The following is a 17966-nucleotide window of genomic DNA, read 5'->3' on the forward strand; positions in this document are numbered from 1 at the left end:
CCGCCCAGTATGAACTGTCCCTTACAGTGGGGTACATAAGAGCCTCTTACTATGGACTGAGACCCTTATCTCCCTGGCCCCCATTGCATTTACATAGGCTGCCTCTATAGTACCTATGCCTTAAAGGGGTTATCCAGCTCTACGGCCACTTTACCCTCTCTTGTCTCCAGATTAGGTGGGGTTTTGCTGCTTAGTTCCATTTAAGTAAATGGAGCTTAAAGGGGTTATCCAGCGCTACAAAAACATGGCCACTCTTGTCTCCAGTTTGGGGGGGGGGGGGGGGGGGTTGAAACTCAATTCCATTGAAGTAAATGGAGCTTAATAGCAAATCACACCTGACCTGGAAACAACAGTAGGGGGAAAAGTGGCCATGTTTTTGTAGTGCTGGATAACCCCTTTTATTGCAAACCACACCTGTACTTGAAACAAGAGAGGGGGAAAAGTGGCCATGTTTTGGTAGCACTGGATAAGCCCTTTAAGTGGGACAGCACTATCCAGACCTCCCACAGTTCTGCTGGGCCATGTACATCACTATAAGGATGGGGTATTGGTCACATTACATTAAGATTGTAATTCTGCATCTAACACCTGTTAATATCAATCTTTATACATTCAGTACAAGATGTGAGCAACTGTAACCAGCTTGCGAAAAAAAACAGGTAATCGCCCAGGTTTTCAGTCGCACAACACATGTACTATGTAGCCCTATAAACTCCTCAACTAGTGGTAACTGCTAGAGATGAACGCAACTCGAGTCCATTCGTTCGGCATTTGAATACCGGTGGTTGAAGGTAGATGGAGTAAGTGTACTCACTGTATATACTAGCAGTAGCTCCCTGCGTACCTTATAGAGCTAATATCAGACTCTCCTCCTCCAGGCTGTGCAGCCCTTCTCTGTGGTGATTCTGTCCATAAGATGGCCGACATACAGGAGCATGTGACCATGCCCCGCCCTCCAGTATCCACCACTGAGCCTGTATTTGCCAACAGAGAAAACTGGGCGGCGGGCATGATCACATGCTCCTCCATGTCAGCCATCTTATGGACAGAATCACCACAGAGCAGGACAGCACAGTCGAGAGGAGGAAAATCTGATATTAGCTCTATAGGGTACACAGGGAGCTGCTGTCAGTATATACAGTGAGTACATTTACTAATCCTGTACACTGAATTGTTTTACTATAAAGTGGCCAACCCCTTTTAAGTTTAGGAGGTGACCCCTTTAAAAACAGGGCATCCACTGTAAGGTTCTTCTCACATCATGTTTTATGGGGTACATTTGGGGTATCCAGCAAAGAACTCCCCCACATATACATCTGCTGTATAGCTATGATAGATCCAGTTTGTAAAAAGAAAAAAAACCTCATATACAGCATGGTAGTGACCTGTGATGTTCCATTTAGCATCACACAAACAGGCCTTGCCACTTCTCTGACCTCTACCAGGTGATTGGGGTATATGGGTAGGTTTGCTGTATGCTTTGGAAGATCCTGACAGGCAGCAAGAGGAGGAACATCCAAGCCTGGGGAGCGACCATCAGATAGACTACATGGGTGCCACAAGAGAGAGGATGCTAATGTGGCCTCACCCTAAGGACTTTACTGTTTCCACACATGCGTTCTGGAGACCCGGGTGCCCATGGCTCATATTACACAGTCAGACCAATGGCCAACCCAAGCAGTGCTCAACTACATACAAGTCAATTGGCACTTGTTCAGACTACTGCATGTTTTGGACAACTTGAGTATTGGCAGTGATGGTCGCCCCAAACAAATGCTGGATCTCCTGTGTAGCCATTCACTTCCATCACGAGGAGAGGTGCTGCCAATAAATGTTAGGGCCACATCTGATCGCTGTGCCCTTGAGGTTTGCTCTTATACACAGCGATATCAGCTTGTGATTCTGAATTGCAGACAGGAACTGGACTGTGAATTTTTTGGGAGATTTATCAAACATGGTGTAAAGTGAAACTGGCTCAGTTGCCCCTAGCAACCAATCAGATTCCACCTTTCTTTCCTTACAGACTCTCTGGAAAATGAAAGGTGGAATCTGATTGGTTGCTAGGGGCAACTGAGCCAGTTTCACTTTACACCATGTTTGATAAATCTCCCTCTTTGACTGTACTCAAGTGCCCCACCTCAAGGAAAGGGCTTGTGCCAGTATCTATTAGAGAGGAGCACGACGGGAGCATGCTTGGGTCTGATCGTTTGACATTGGAATACTGGTGGCTGAAGAAAATGGATGCTGGGGAGGAGTCTTCAATCTAAGGCTTTGCTCAGTGTTTGTTTTGTTTTTGTTAAGAACATCCAAGAATCTGCCTGCAGTTTTTCTTGTGTTTTCTCATTTTAATATAGACATTCTATCTCCTGTAAGTTTTTTTTTTTATGCAAATCAAGCAATTCTAGTATTAAGAATGGAGACAAAAACAGCAATATGCATATAGACATGGAGGGACATCTATCAAACTGGTGTAAAGTAGAATTGTCTTAGTTGCCCCTAACAACTAATCAGATTCCACCTTTCATTTTTCAAAGAATCTCAGGAATGAAAATTGGAATGATTTGTTGCTAGGGGCAACTAAGACAATTCTGTTACACCATTTTAATACATTTCCCCCATGGTGTTTATTTTTTAGAGTTTTACCACCTATAGAAATCTATTTTTCTTTAAAGCAACTCTGTACCCACAATCTTGTACCTTCGGATAGCTGCTTTTAATCCAAGATCTGTCCTGCGGTCCGTTCGGCAGGTGATGCAGTTATTGGCCAAAAAACAACTTTTAAACTTACAACCCCGTGCTCTACGGGAATATCTGTGCCATAACTTTGCATTACCCCTCCGTCCCTCCTCCCCACCCTCTTCATCATTAGGAATGCCACTGGAACATTTTCTCCATGCTGAACACTGCACAGGTGTCTTAACGATCCGGCCCATGTGCCGTGCTTACACAGGTGATGAATAGGAGGCAATCTGCCTGGAGCATTCCTAATGATGAGGAGGGCGGGGAGGAGGGACAGAGAGGTTGTGCCAGCCTAATGCATACACAATCCAGGCCACTCCCGTAGAGCACGGGGCTGCCAGTTTAAAAGTAAATTTTTAGCACAATAACTGCATCACCTGCCAAACGGACCGCAGGACAGATCTTGGAGTAAAAGCAGCTATCTGAAGGTACAAGTGGTTTGAGGGGGGAAGGGGGTCAGATTGTGGGTACAGTCGCTTAAAAAAAAAAACACTGAAAGCATAGTGCCAACATGCTGAAAAATGCCAAACCAAAAAAAAAAAACATACTGTGGTTATTGTTTCATTTCTTTTTTTGACTGTTAACATCTGGCTGCAGTTTTTTCGCCAAGAAAATACCATGTGCACCATTTTTTAGTTTCTAAATACAGTGGTAACTTGGTTTAAGAGCTCACAGTTTTTCACAATTGTAACTTCGTTTAAGAGCATTGCTTTGGTTTAAGAGCTCCCTATACTGGGTGATATGAGTGGGGGAGGGGTATGGTCTTCATAGCAGGGTCTACAGCACTGTACTCTGACCCAGGAAGTCTCCCTCATCCTTCAAATCATAGCAAATCCACTTCAGGCTGGGGCTCACATCAGGGGACAGGACTGTGGAAGTAATCTCTTCATAGCTGTAACCTCTCTCCCCCCCGGACAGAGTGCTGCATGTATGTGCCCACATCTGCCCTGCTCATTCCTTCATGCTCCCTGTAGTCTCTGTCCGCCCTTATGTTTCCCATCCTCTCCATTACTGTACAGTCACTTATAATATCACATATTTATGAATGTTTGTTTCATCTGTTTTACATGTTATTCAGAATAATAAATCATTATTTTTGGGGTGTGTAACCAATTGTCTGCATTTCAGTGATTTCTTATGGGAAAATTTGCTTTGGTTTAAGAGTGGATTTGGATTACAAGCACCGCCCCAGAAAAAATTATGCTCATAATCCAAGGCACCACTGTATATATTTTTTAATGGACTAGTCCAGCCTTAGGACCCTTGCACCTTGAGGAATTGAAGAGGAATCCACTCTTAATTTCCGCTTGAAATACCTCCTGTAAAATATGAACAGAGCAATGTCCCATTGTGTTAGGGCAGGTTCACACTACGGAATTCTCGCGGACAATGTCCGCGGAATTCCGTCAGCTGTCCGCCCGCACGGGCGCGTGCTTTTCCGCCAGCTCCATAGACACCATTCTATGGGCCGGCGTATTCCGCGATCCGCTAAAAGAAGGGACATGACACTTCTTTCAGCGTATAGCGGAATACGCCGGCCCATAGAATGGTGTCTATGGAGCCGGTGGAAAGGCGCCCAGATGTGCGGGCGGACAGCTGACGGAATTCCGCGGACATTGTCCGCGAGAATTCCGTAGTGTGAACCCACCCACCCTTCCTGCCGCAAGCTTGAATTCCGCTCAAACTCATCCCCTTTTTTTGCCAGAGCAGAATAGAAGAGGAATTATAAGCAGAAATCTTTTCTCTTCGATTCCTCCTTTATTGCTCAGTGTGCATGAGCCCTAAAAGGAGAAGTTCCTCTGTATTGAAAAACACACAGGCGCCAGGGGAGAGTAACAATAAAGCATTACCTACCTTTCCCTGTGCCCACAATGTGCCGCATGACCAACTCCAGGACCCCCACGACTTGGAGGAAAATGCCAGTCCCAGCTAATGGATTACACGCTCAGTCAATCAGTGACTGCTGCAGCGTCCTGGCGAAGTCACTAAGTGGCCATCAGCTATGTCATAGCAGAGAAGACCCGACACTCACCAAGTAAATCTGCTAATTTATTACGGTGAAATAGGCATCAGGTACAATAACTGTAGCAAAGAAAAGCTAACATAGCATAAATGATTATGCACACAATAACACCAAATGATAAAGATTATTGTATATTTTCTCCATTAAATTTACCACCAATAAAACAGGTAGTACCTAGCCAATGAAGGCCATGCTTGTCTGATGCCTATTGCACCATAATAAATTAGCAGATTTACTTAATGAGTGCCGGGTCCTCTTTTCTAGGTTTCCCAATACCTACCACCTTGAGCACCACCGTTGTCGGAAATGCCATCCTCTCCACAGCCATCAGCTGCGTCATGATGTCAGCTCTGCTGGATATTCCAGTTAGGACCTGGGAGCTTTCCTCATAGACCTGCTTCACTCACAGAAATGTTTGCTCCGTGCTGGTGTTAAAGGGACTGTACCATCAGGCCAGGGCTGAAGCACTGGAGGCAGGCTGACCCACCCCTAGTGGGAGGAAACCCTTGCCCCTTTATGATACAGCTCCATTGATTCTAATGTAGCAGCGTCATAGAGGGGCAGGGGTTTCCTCCCACTGGGGGTGGGTCAGCCTGCCTCCAGTGCTTCAGCCCAGGCCTGATAGTATCATCCCTTTAAATTCCCTTTTTTATTTACATTGGTCAATGGTATAAATCCAGCAGACTGCTGCAGGCATGTGCCTTTTATACCACGCTTCATGGATTCCTTTTCAAAAGTGCCACATGTGATGTCGATCAGAGTCCAAAATTATGTACAGGTTTTTTTTTTTTGGGGGGGGGGGGGGGGGGGGAAGCAGTCCTTTTGCAGACACGAGGAGGGGGACCTGTCCCTAGTTGCCCTGATGCCGTGGTGACATCAGGCAGCTATTGGACATTGTGGTATAAGTATGGTTTCACCCACATGCAATATACTCACACCAACCCTCTCATCTTCGAAAGAGATCAGTAAGTGGAGTGGTGCAAAAGAGCACTCTGGATATCTCCTTCAAGGGGTTGGCCACTTTGTAGTAAAATTACTCAGTGTACAGTATTAGTAAGTGTGCTCACTGTATATACTGACAGCGGCTCCCTGTGTACCTCAGAGCTAAAATCACACTCCCCTCCCTCAGGCTGGGCTGCCCTGCTCTGTTTTGTTTCTGTCCATAAAATGGCTGACATAGAGGAGCATGTGACCATGCCCCCCCCCCCCCAGTGTCCACCATAGGCATATACAGGCTAAGTGGTGGACACTGGGGGGGCAGGGCATGGTCACATGCTCCACCATGTCGACCATCTCATGGAAAGAAACACCACAGAGCAGGGCAGCCCAGCCTGGAGGAGGGGAGCCTGAATTTAGCTCTATGAGGTACACAGGGAGCTGCTGTCAGTATATACAGTGAGTACACTTACTAATACTGTACACTGAGCAATTTTACTATAAAGTGGCCAACCCCTTTAAGGCCATGTTCTACCGAGGGAAAATTCTCTGTCCGGTGTCCATCGGTGCTCTGTGAAGTGATCGCAGAGCCCCGATGGTAGCTATGGAAACCGTTTCCTGGCTACGGAGGCCGGTGGGGGGAGGGAGGTAAGCAGGGCACGCACCCGTGCGATCTGCCCCTTCCCTTCTATCCCCTGCCACAAGATTGTAACAGCGGCAGGGGCCAGACATAGGGACATCAGCTTGTAGGATCATTATGATCCCATAAGCTGATGTCCAAAAACGACCTGGGCATTGATGTATCAATGACCCCAGGTTGTGAAAAGGTTAATGATGATCATCATCAGTTGTTTGCAATCTTTAATACGTTGTGGAAACATAGCCTTAAATCACCATGAACTTTTATGGATGCTCCATTGCGGCTCTTTCCAAACATTCCCATAATATTGATACTAATATTGAAAGACTACAACACCTACTGACTCTGATCAAAGGATACCAACATTTAGCCAAGCCTGTCCTTTACGTTTTCCCAAACACTCAATAAAGATGCAACATGCATGAAGAATTTCATGTATTTTTTTTTTTAAAGTCATTTCATTACACAGGAATATAATACTTCCCGTTCGTTCCCAAGTAACTTTTGTTTATCAGAAGAAGATAAAAATCCTTGAGAAATAAATCCGGTGAGGGATTTTTTCCTAGGCACCTTCTTGACAGAAAAAAAAATGAAACAAAAAAAAAAAAGAAAAAAGGACAAAACATGGAATTAGAACCATCAGATATTGGTTTTCACATACAGGCTCAGATCATGTCACATTTTTTGTTTTCCTAATGAAAAAGTTTTACGCGCTCAATCGGAGAGTGATCGAAGCCCTCAAGTCATTCAACAACTTAATAAAGGCAAACAAACAAACAAAAAAGGATTTAAAATGGTCGATATTCACATGGATGTAAACAAAAAAAAAAAAAGGGGGTAAAGAATTTTAGACAGTGTATACAATCTGAACAATATGAAAGCATTTTTTTCCTCATATTGAAGGCTTCATCTGAAGGGGAAAAAGAAAAAAAAAAAAAAAAAAAAAAAGAAAAAACGTAACCTTCACAAACACAGCGTCACAAATTTTGTACAGTTAAATTTATAATACATCTCAAATCATACTAGGAATGCACTCTAAAACTGCACACTACTTCAGTGAAAGAAAAAGAAAATAGACTTTGTGCAATTTGCTGCCCAAAATGGCAGTGATCCCTGCATTGTATATTTTTTTTTTATTATTTCAAAAGGATCTTAACCCTTTCACTGCCAAAAAGATCTGGCTAGCAAGGCTTGGCTGTTCTCTTCAAGAGAGACCGGGTTAAGTAACAGTTACATATACATATAAAAAAAATTAAAATAATGAAAAAAAAGGAAGGCAAAAATTGGCAAACATCCAGCATCTCTAGTAATTTTTTTTTTTTTTTTTTTTTTTGGAAGTTTGTGTCAATTGAGTGGATGATAATGTCATGATTAAAAAAATGTTACTTTCTGTTGTTTTAATAAATATTCTGTTTTCTGACATCTGCACTGACATGACTATAGCATGGTATCAAAGTAAACAAATGGGCCAGCAGCAGTCTGCCGGGGTGGGTTTGGAGTCCTTCCTCTCATTGTGTTTGGTATCCAGCCATACGATAGCCTGTTTGGTTTGTGATCAAGGTTCCGTTCTGCCCGGGGGTAGGTTGCACGCCGTAGTTTGGCCCCATCCATGCTGTTGCAGATGATGGTGTTTGACTGTAAAATGTTAAGAGATTTTACATAAGGGTAAGGCAGCACGAAGTGCACACTTTCAGAGTACAATGACCCTTATGTACAAAGACCACTTTCACAGTCGTTTTTGACTATACAAGCATGTAAGAGCATACTCTAGAAAGCAGAGACGAGCTGATGCTGTTCAAGGCATGTGATAAACCTGATGGGTTTTAATTATGTCCCTCAGTCACTATAACATGGTAGGATTGCTAATACTCAGTGGTTACCCCCTCCATCAGCATTCCTTACTTCCCTGTTTGTTTCCTCTTTTCTCACTTATTCTACCCCTCTTCTCTTTTCCCTTTGGCCTCTTGCACGCTACTGTATTCAGAATTTAAAACACAGTCTGAATGTTGGCCACGTTTCACAGACTGAACACATCCCTGTGAATAGGACTTACTGCATCACAATGAATTATGATGCAGTGAACTCCCAAACAGCCAGAGTGCCTACATTTATAGATTAGGCTTTGTTACATTTTACTGTAACTTCTTGTATGTATGTATGTATGTATGTATGTATGTAAAACATGTCACCCTCCAAAACGTGTGGCGTGACACAAGACAATTGGCACTGAAGGAGGAGTAGACTTCAGAAAGCCCTGAAACGCACTTGACCTATAATCCAAGTCATACACTATTCTTCATGCACACCATTTAAAGCTACTAAAGTCTGTGGCCCCGGAGATTGGAATCTGGCATCTCAGTATAACATCAGAGCCATATCTGCAGAGTTGTAACCAGAACAAGACTGCCTTGCACTCTCTGCATTTCACTCCACAACCCCACCTATCAGTGTGAGCAACCGGAGAAGCAGCATGCAGGAGGACATTGGTCCGACACAGAGGACACCGATTACAGAAAACCAAGCAGGACGGGTGAGAAGGGTCTGTGGCACCAAACTGTATTGTATCCTGTTCCTATCATCCCTGGGCAGTAACACCTCTACACTCACGTATCCTCACAGATACACGTATACAGATATTAGCTGATGTGAAGGACAGCAAGTGTGACGCTTTGTAATGAGAACCATTACACACGTTCACACTCTAAGGTTGTTTCTTATTACTTTTTATCGTTCTTATTTTCACAATCATTCATATTTTCGTTCATACCATTTTATATTTTCTCTATAGTATGATTAAGTTAATTATATTCAGGGAGTTATGCCTGACAGAATTTTGCAATCCTGGATGTACCATTATATTTTGACCTCTAGCACTTATTCGTATTTATCCTTATAGGGGTATCTTAAAGGGAACCAATCAAAAAAATCGATATGAAGGAAATATGTGCTTATACCCACTCTAAAACACTTTCCACACATGTATCTATAGCAGCTGCCTCTGCCCCACACACCCCAAAATCATACTTTGATCTTGTCCCCGCCGTATGCAAATTCCAGTGAGGTAGTCATGTGGGCGTTTCATCATTCCAAGTAGTCACATTCAGGTCAAGTAGTCACGGCCTGGGGGGGGGGGGGGTGTTTGGGGTTTGGCTGTAATCACGCCTCTATGGGAGTCATACACAGCCCCCTGACACTGCATCATCATAGGGGGAGGGGCTGGGACTGTGTAGCTGAGATACAGCATAGTGGCTGCCTATTCCCCTGCACTGTATATGTGTGACCTGTCCTCACACACAGGCAGCTGCTGCACACAGCCTCCCGGAATGGATGGTTCTACACCAGCTGCTGGCTGCAAAATCATTCAGGGACGCTGTTATCCCCCCCTCCTCTCTCTCTCCATGTTCTCCTGTGACTCCATCTCCCTGTGACAGCAGCAGCCCTCATCCCTCCTCTCCTTTCCTCCTCCTGCCGTTGGTGCTGCACTCCTAATCTCTCATCTCCCTCTCTGACAGCATAAGAGACGGAGCGGCCAGAAGCACACAGAAGAGAGAGGAGGGAGCCACACACTGTATCTGCTGGAGGAAAGGAGGGATAAGAGCGTCCTGAATGATTCTGCAGCAGCCAGCAGCACAGGACATAACAGCGCTTTGGTTTATGTGCTGGTGTAGAATAATTCCGGGAGGCTGTGTGCAGCTGCTGCCTGTGTGTGAGGACAGGTCACACATATACAGTGCAGGGGGGATAGGCAGCCACTATGCTGTATCTCATCTACACAGTCCCAGCCCCGCCCCCTATGATGATGCAGTGTCAGGGGGCTGTGTATGACGCCCATAGAGGCGTGATTACAGCTAAACCCCGCCCCCCGAGGCCGTGACTACTCGGCCTGAATGTGACTACTTGGAATGATGAAACACCCACATGACTACCTTACTGGAATTTGCATAGGGCGGGGACAAGATCAAAGTATGATTTTGGGGTGTGTGGGGCAGAGGCAGCTGCTATAGATACATGTGTGGAAAGTGTGCTGGAGGGTGTATTAGCACATATTATTGGCCTAATATCGATTTTTCAGGTGATTGGTTCCCTTTAAGGACTATACACTGTAGTTAAAGGGGGTTATCCAGTGTCTGGCTAAGATGGGACAATGTCGCAGCCAGTGATTGGCTGAGCAAGCTGTCACTCCTGGGGCAAGTTAGTCTCAGAGGTAGAAGGGCTGCAGTCAGGGGGGACACACCGGAAAGGCCACATCGGGACACCAGGAAAGCGTGTACGTGTAATGTAACATGTTTATTACATTTACCAACTGGGCCGCAATATATCACAATTTTTTAAACAGTGGATAACCCCTTTAACCTTAATCCTCTTGAGAAGTTTGGGAGCTGCTCCTATATCTGCTACTTTTTAATTTGAGCCTGGATTGGCGCACACACTCTCAAATATTTTCATATATGCAAATATATATACGTACCCAAGGGCTGAACAAAATACAACCATGGAAAAATCAGCTCAGGGAGAAGGTTTTGCTTTCTTCTTTCCTAGCATTGGGCCGCTGGGTAACAGCGAATGCTAAATGCATTCGACTCCTTTACGGTACAGTAGGTACACTGTAGATGTGTACAGATCATATTACACCATCAACACTTACCTAAATCCTTGCTGATTCCATGCCTGGCCATATACTCCATAAGCAGGCACCTGCCAACCATTTGGCATGTACTGGCCTATCTGCTGAGCCCCTCCATACCACTGCCCCCACTGTCCGTAGGGAGGAGGGAAGCTAATTTGGCTTTGCTGTGGTAATTACAGAAAATGAAAAAAAAAAAAAGAAAAAGAAAGTGAGAATAGCAAGATAGTGTCGATTATCTGGTATATAACAGACAATTTAACCCCAGAAATGCTGTGTTTGCATCTGCTTCCATAAGCCCATTGTTTTAATTTGCGGTTCCATAAAAGATTATAAAAATTTATGAACATTTCCCAAAATATTGTCACCAAAAGATACACCTTATACCCTATAAATGAACAACTGTACTATGAGAGAACATAGTCAGGTACATGGGTACATTGGGCTCTAAAATGAAAAGACTCACCAAACAGTTGTTTAAGTGCTTAAACTTTCTATCCATTCCCTATAAGGGCCAGTTCACAATAAGAAAATTTGGCGGATATTAACATGTCAATTCTTTGAGCGGAGGCGCACAAAACCTCCCATAGACACGATGTTTGAAATTGAGGCAGGTGGGATTCTGCAAGAGGAGAACTCCAGCGTGGAATTCTACCAAATTTGCTCAGTGTGAACTGGCCCTTATCCATATTGATAGAAGAGACGGAAAAAAAAAAAGTGAAGAATGAAGATTTACTCCTGCTCTTACCTGTTGAACAGTATTAAGCATGTCTGGTGTCTCTTTGCCCCAGTAACATTTTACCACATGACCCTCAATGGTAGTTCCATTCACACTGACTATAGCATGAGCTGCACTTTCATGAGCACTGAACCTGTAGACACAAAATCAATATATTTTGTTAAATTTCAGGCAGATTTTGGGTTAACTATGTGACCTGAAGATACTAATGCCAACTATTAAATATTTTTTTTTTTGTTTCATACATTTAACGATAGGATCTCCTACAAACTGAGGCCTATGCAGGAGATCCTATTGTTCAAAGATATGAAACAAAAAAAAAAAAAAAAAAAAAGGAGCACTTGAAATACAGTCCGGGTCAGTTACACTGTGTGTATTGTGGCCCAGAGCTGCATGTATAATTCTGCAGGTGGGAGGAACAGAATTTCCAAGCACATTATTAGGGTACGTACACACTGTGGAATGGATAACATGACAGATAACATGTTCATTCTCTGGACAGACGACAGAATCCGCCTGTGCATAAAATGGAGTCTATGACACAGGTGGCTCAGTCCGCGAGCTGCAGAATGCAATCTGTCGCCATTTCGCAGTGTGCACGTACCCTAAATGGGGATGTCCGCGGAACATTACAATAAGTGAGCCATCCTTATCTACCCTTCTGTGTGATCTTTTGATGCCATTGATTCTGACTGCTTCTGCTGATGTCCCACTGCTTGCTCAGCCAATCAAAGAGCTGGGTGGGGAGCGGAAATCTGGCTAAATGGAAACACCGAAGTATGCAGAGTGGGGGGAGCGAAGGAGGGTAAGTATGGCTGGTTTATTGTGTTATGCCAGGTGGAGGCTGTAGGCAAAATCTTTTCTTCAGACAACCTCTACAAAAAGGAGAAGTCGGGTGAAAATCATTATTTTCCAGGAGGCAGGGAGGAACATAAGTATTTCGGAGTATGGAGTAGGGCTGGGCGGTATACGGTCAAAATAACGATAACGTCTCTGGCGTCTGTTAGCCGACCTCAACTCTGCCAGGACGGTATCTGCGGTATTTCCCCCATCCCTCCTCCTCACCCTGCGGCTGCATGCTCTGCTCCCCTCAGTTCTTCCTGAAGAGAAAGGCTGGAGATCTGACAGGCTGCGCACAGGCGTGATGTGTGCTCAGCGCTGCTGCTGCTTCCGGGCGGCTCTGGAAGCTGCACGGTGTACCCTGCCTCCCCTCTCCCGTAAATAAAGTGGCTGCAAGGGTCAGGTATGGGTCGGCACATCCTCCACCCACCGGGCACGGCACTGTGTCCCGCACAGGAATCCTCCTCGCCTCCTTATCTTTTGGCAGTGTTGGAAGCAGCCGTGTGTGACGATCTGCCAGGGATGCTGCCGGCAGTTATATGTGCTACAGCACTGAGTGACAGGGGCAGAGGATTCCTTCCTGTGCGGGAGAGAGAGGCCGGGAGAGCATGGAGGTGCAGACCTATACCTGACCCCAACTGTATGTGCAGGAGAGGGGGGGGGGTCCAGAACAGCATGTGACAGTGACTGGGGGCAGATATTAGATAGTATATAGATAGATAGATGGGAAATAGATACTATCTATCTCCTATCTATCCCCTATCTATCTATCTAGTAAGTAGATAGCCCACGGCACTCAAAGGGTTAACGGTGCGTAATGTAGATTTATTAAAAAAAAACATAGTGCAGCACATCGTTATTTTTAAATAAATCTACGTTTTGCACAGTTAACCCTTTGAGTGCAGTGGGCTATCTACTTACTATTTTAATACGGTCAAGAGTCAAGACCTAGGTCAGCTGGCACCAACCCAACACCAATTGAGCAGTGCTGCTTTTTCTCTTTTTTTGTATCTATCTATCTATCTATCTGTATGTATGTATATATACACACACGCAGACTGGGGTAGATTTCTCAAATATGGTGTAAAGTGAAACTGGCTCAGTTGCCCCTAGCAACCAATCAGATTCCACTTTTCATCCCTCACAGACTCTTTGAAAAATGAAAGGTGGAATCTGATTGGTTGCTAGGGGCGACTGAGCCAGTGTCACTTTACACCATGTTTGAGAAATCTCCCCCACAGTATATAGATAGATAGATAGAGCAAAAAATATAGGCAGCACAATAAACGAACTGTGGGTGACAGCAGATGAATCCCAGACCTTGGATCAAGTCAGCTAGTAAAAATACTCTGATGGTAATACAAACGTAAAAACGTGAATTTATTCCATATAACAATGTGCAGCAAACTTTACAAGTAATATACAACGTTTTGGCATCTCCTACACCATTTTCAAGTGGCACTTGAAAATGGTGTAGGAGACGCCAAAACGTTGTGTACTACTTGTGAAGTTTGCTGCACATTGTTATATGGAATAAATCCACGTTTGTATTACCATCAGAAAATGGGGTTTTCAAAAGGGGTGTGGCTTTTAAAAGGGGCGTGTCATAATTATCGGTCAATTTATCGTTACCGCGGCTACATGTACGATAAACCGCGATATTGATTTAGGCCATTATCGCCCAGCCCTAGTATGGAGTATTTTTCCTCTGAGCTGCAATGTCATCACCACTCTGGTTGATGGATTGCCGGCTAGGCAGGGGTCCCGGAGCCTGTGATGCGGCATTGCAGAGGCACGGGGAGTAGTGCTTATTTATTATGTGTCTCCCCTCCCACACCACCACCACCTAGAAAATTAGGATTTTCTCTGGAGTTCTCCTTCATAGCCTGTTCTGGAGATCTGAATACTGCGAGGTGTAGTCTATAGCAGGCACTTTACATTATTTGGTTGTGGGGAAATCTAAACTGAACCTAAATTGCAGTGTTGACAGGCTTGTCAGAGAGGTATGTCTATCAGACATTGTGGATAATGCCATAAATGTATGACCAGGGAATACCACTGACTTTTAACACTACTAAAAGTGAACTTGATAGTCCAAACAAATACATTGAGAAGGAGAATAAGGTTTATTGGTAAAACAAACCATCACAATAGCCACGCATTTTCCCAGTTTTCAGTAAGCATAATTTTCGTTTCCTGATAAGGAACATTGATTATTTATCTCTTTATTATTGTCAAAACTTACCGTACAAATGAGTACCCTTTATCGGGGAAGACACGGACTTCCATAATTTGGCCAAAAGGAGAGAAGGTCTGACGCATGAGTTGTTCTAGGTTAGGGATACAAGGATAGATACATAAACCTCTTACACAAGCAATAGAAACCTGAAATCAATAAGAGCATAACATACCAGTTAACCCAGACGTAACGCCTCCACAGTACACAGTGCAGTTGCTGGGGCTGGACTGATTCACCACTTCTTCATATGACAACTGTTTTGTATTGGCTGAAAGAGAAGCAGACATGTTTTCTGTACAGAGAATTAACATCCCCGACCCAAAACAGAATTTGTTGTGTATGTGGAGGACTAGGAAAAAAACACTTACTGAACAAAAGACTCTAGAAGAGGATGGGGTTAGATATAAGTGCAACTCGAGCATGCACATTTGAATACCGGTGGCTGAAGAAGTTGGATGCGGCCTTAGGGATTCTATGGCTGTAGCTATGTTTTCCTGGACCACTTGGGCTTTATTCAACTTCCTTAGCCACCGGTTATCAACTGGATTGGAGCATGCTTGAGTTGCGCTCATCTCTAGATAGGAGAAGCACCAAGAGAGTAACTCTTTAAAAAGGTTAGCCAGGGAAAATATCTGATGACCTATTTACAGAATTGTGTTTCCCTTTTTGAAATTTTAAAAAAAATTTAAATTTTGCACTGATTCCCATAAAAACACCACATTGCACACTTACATTCATAGGTGCTCTTTGGAGCTGGTGGTTTTCTTGTGGCCCAGTTAGTTCTGATCTGTCGACCACCAAGCCACTGGCCTCCCATCTGTGCAATGGCATTTTCTGCATCCTGTGGAATATGAAAAGAGGAGCATAAGTATACCTTTTCCAAGTCACAGCTCTTGGACCAATGACCCATGGAAAAACACCTTTTATAACGGATGGAAAGACTTACCCATTTATTGAAGAAGGACACAAATCCATAGCCTTTAGATTTTCCAGTTGTCATGTCCTTTACTACCCGTGCATCTCTGAAATAAAAACACCTACCATTTACCTATAATATTACAACTGCAGAAAGGTGTACAGATAAAGGGAAGCAAAAATCACAACAGACCACACAGTGCCCCCTACATTACTCTTCCATCTTTTATTACAAAGCCAAAGGAGGAAGCGTTCAGCAAATGAAAAATCGGAAAGCAAGTCCTCTTAAACATCTCTGTGGACGCTAAGACTAACGCTCCGACTAAAAGCAAGAGGGGGAAGGGTAGATGACACGGAATCAGGTGTACATGCAAATTAACCAGGTCTAAAAACTGAAACACAGTAACACATACTACAGCTGATCCCACTCACAACATGGCTACTTCCACATCAAGCATGGGCTAAAGCAAGCGGCTGAAAATTGGGTCTTTTAACCTAAGTCTAGCTGTACACCTTCGGAGTCAATTATTATTATTAATTTTTTTTTTTTTTTTAACTCTTTCAGTGCAGTAGAGACCTGCGACAAGGGTGCTCTGCAGACCACGCCAGCTGTGAAAAAGTTAAACCATGCAATTTTTTTTTTCATCCTGGTCATTGCAAACACATTCTAAAATTACTTAAAATGGAAATAAAAAGAAAACGGAAAATAGGAAAAATGATATATATATATGTAAAAAAAATAGGAATTAAAAAAAAGGGCATACGTGGCCTGTTAACTGAATTCTCAGGTCAATGCGTTAACCCCCTTTTTGGTCTGTGGCCAGCTGTAAATTTTGAGAAATTAAATATTAAAAGCCAGTTAACAGTAATAAAATAAAAAATAAAAAAGGCAATAGTGAAAAGTATTGTAAGAGAGGTTTGGAGAGTGCAGTATGTAAGCTACAGGAAGATTCAAGTTACACAGCTAAAGGCTGAACAAGTCGGTGGCTTTGGTTTATTTTACTTACGATATTCTCCCAAAAGGTCCAAAGGCAGCTTTTATGTCATCGGTTGTTATCTCTGGGCTCAAATCACCAACAAAAACATGGAAATGATCTTGTTGGGGAGAAGGAGATGGGAACAGGGTGAAAAGGGAAAACAACAGTTTCACATTTACAAATCTGACAAATCACACAAATCTATTCAGCTTATACGAATTCTCTCACAGAACAGTGTTAGATAAGGAAAATATTCAATGGAAATGCTGGTAGGAGAATTCACACTATTAACTTTTTACTATTCATAGCCCCAATACAAGTTGTTACAAAGAGGACGACAGGTGAGTAAGAAAAGGGAAAGGGGCTGGCAAGGCCCCACAGGTACAGGTTTGTGCTTTGTTAAAAACAAAAAAAAACTACGCAGTGGCAGAGCCGTGCTCCGGGAGGTAACTCGGTACAGCATAATGCTAAGAGCCGATTAAGGTTTGGTGAACTAGAAGCGGCTAAAAGCCATATGAAAGCAAAATTGCTATAAGTGCCGTCATGAAGGAGACCAGGTATAATAATACGATGGTTGTACCTTGAAACAGAAGGAATGAACATGGTATCTACTTTTCATTGGAACACTGCTCTATTCTGACAGTGTACTCCTAAACTAGCCCCAGGGTCTAATGGGAATGGTAGTTTTGCAATGGTTGGGGAGCTACAGGTTGGTGGCTGGTGTAGGGGGTCCTGTATTAGAGGTGTATATTACATGCAATAGTAAAAAAAATATAAAATTTAATGTAATTTAAAAGGCAACCTCAACCTGTTCTGTTTTAACTAATAAAACTAGACAATTCATATTTTCTTTCTCTATTTTTTTAATTAGATTTTTATTCCATTTTCTTTACATGATTATAGAAGGTAGCCATCATGTCTAAGCGGCTAACACCATACAACAGCTACGTGGACAATAGGTAAGTGTAGTCTGTGGGCATGCTCTGTGGCAAAGAGAAGGCGGTGGTGAGCTAACACCATTTAATGCGAATTGTGAATCCTAGGTTCTCTCTATATAGGTGTAATCCAGTTTGATGAGAATGAGATGACTGCTTAGAAATGATCTTTACAGAACACCAAGTATCAGCCTCTTATGAGATTCATTGGCCAAACCCAAAACTGCAAGATTTCAGGATTATAATTTTTTTTAATATAGAAAATTTAAGAAATATCTAAAAATTCTGGTATGGTAGGGTCAGGGAGTTGTAAACCCACTGTGACTTAAAGTGGATATGTCGTCGGACTATGCTGCTCT

The 17966-nt window shown here is 43.4% G+C and overlaps 1 protein-coding gene across 2 annotated transcripts in view; it reads right to left on the reverse strand.

Moving 5' to 3' along the window:
- Positions 1-6758: 6758 nt before the first annotated feature.
- TIA1 (TIA1 cytotoxic granule associated RNA binding protein) overlaps positions 6759-17966 on the reverse strand; it is a 117141-nt gene continuing 105933 nt past the window's right edge. For both annotated transcript variants that reach the window (XM_069942925.1, XM_069942917.1), the window contains exons 6-13: positions 16703-16790; positions 15727-15802; positions 15513-15621; positions 14953-15048; positions 14787-14871; positions 11711-11834; positions 10984-11129; positions 6759-7973 (exon numbers count right to left, since the gene is read on the reverse strand). In XM_069942925.1, coding sequence (XP_069799026.1) covers positions 7847-7973; positions 10984-11129; positions 11711-11834; positions 14787-14871; positions 14953-15048; positions 15513-15621; positions 15727-15802; positions 16703-16790 — 851 coding nt within the window. In that variant the 3' untranslated portion in view covers positions 6759-7846. The remainder of the gene's footprint in view (positions 7974-10983; positions 11130-11710; positions 11835-14786; positions 14872-14952; positions 15049-15512; positions 15622-15726; positions 15803-16702; positions 16791-17966) is intronic.

This window comes from Dendropsophus ebraccatus, chromosome 1 (genome assembly GCF_027789765.1).
Source record: "Dendropsophus ebraccatus isolate aDenEbr1 chromosome 1, aDenEbr1.pat, whole genome shotgun sequence".
NCBI lineage: Eukaryota > Metazoa > Chordata > Amphibia > Anura > Hylidae > Dendropsophus > Dendropsophus ebraccatus.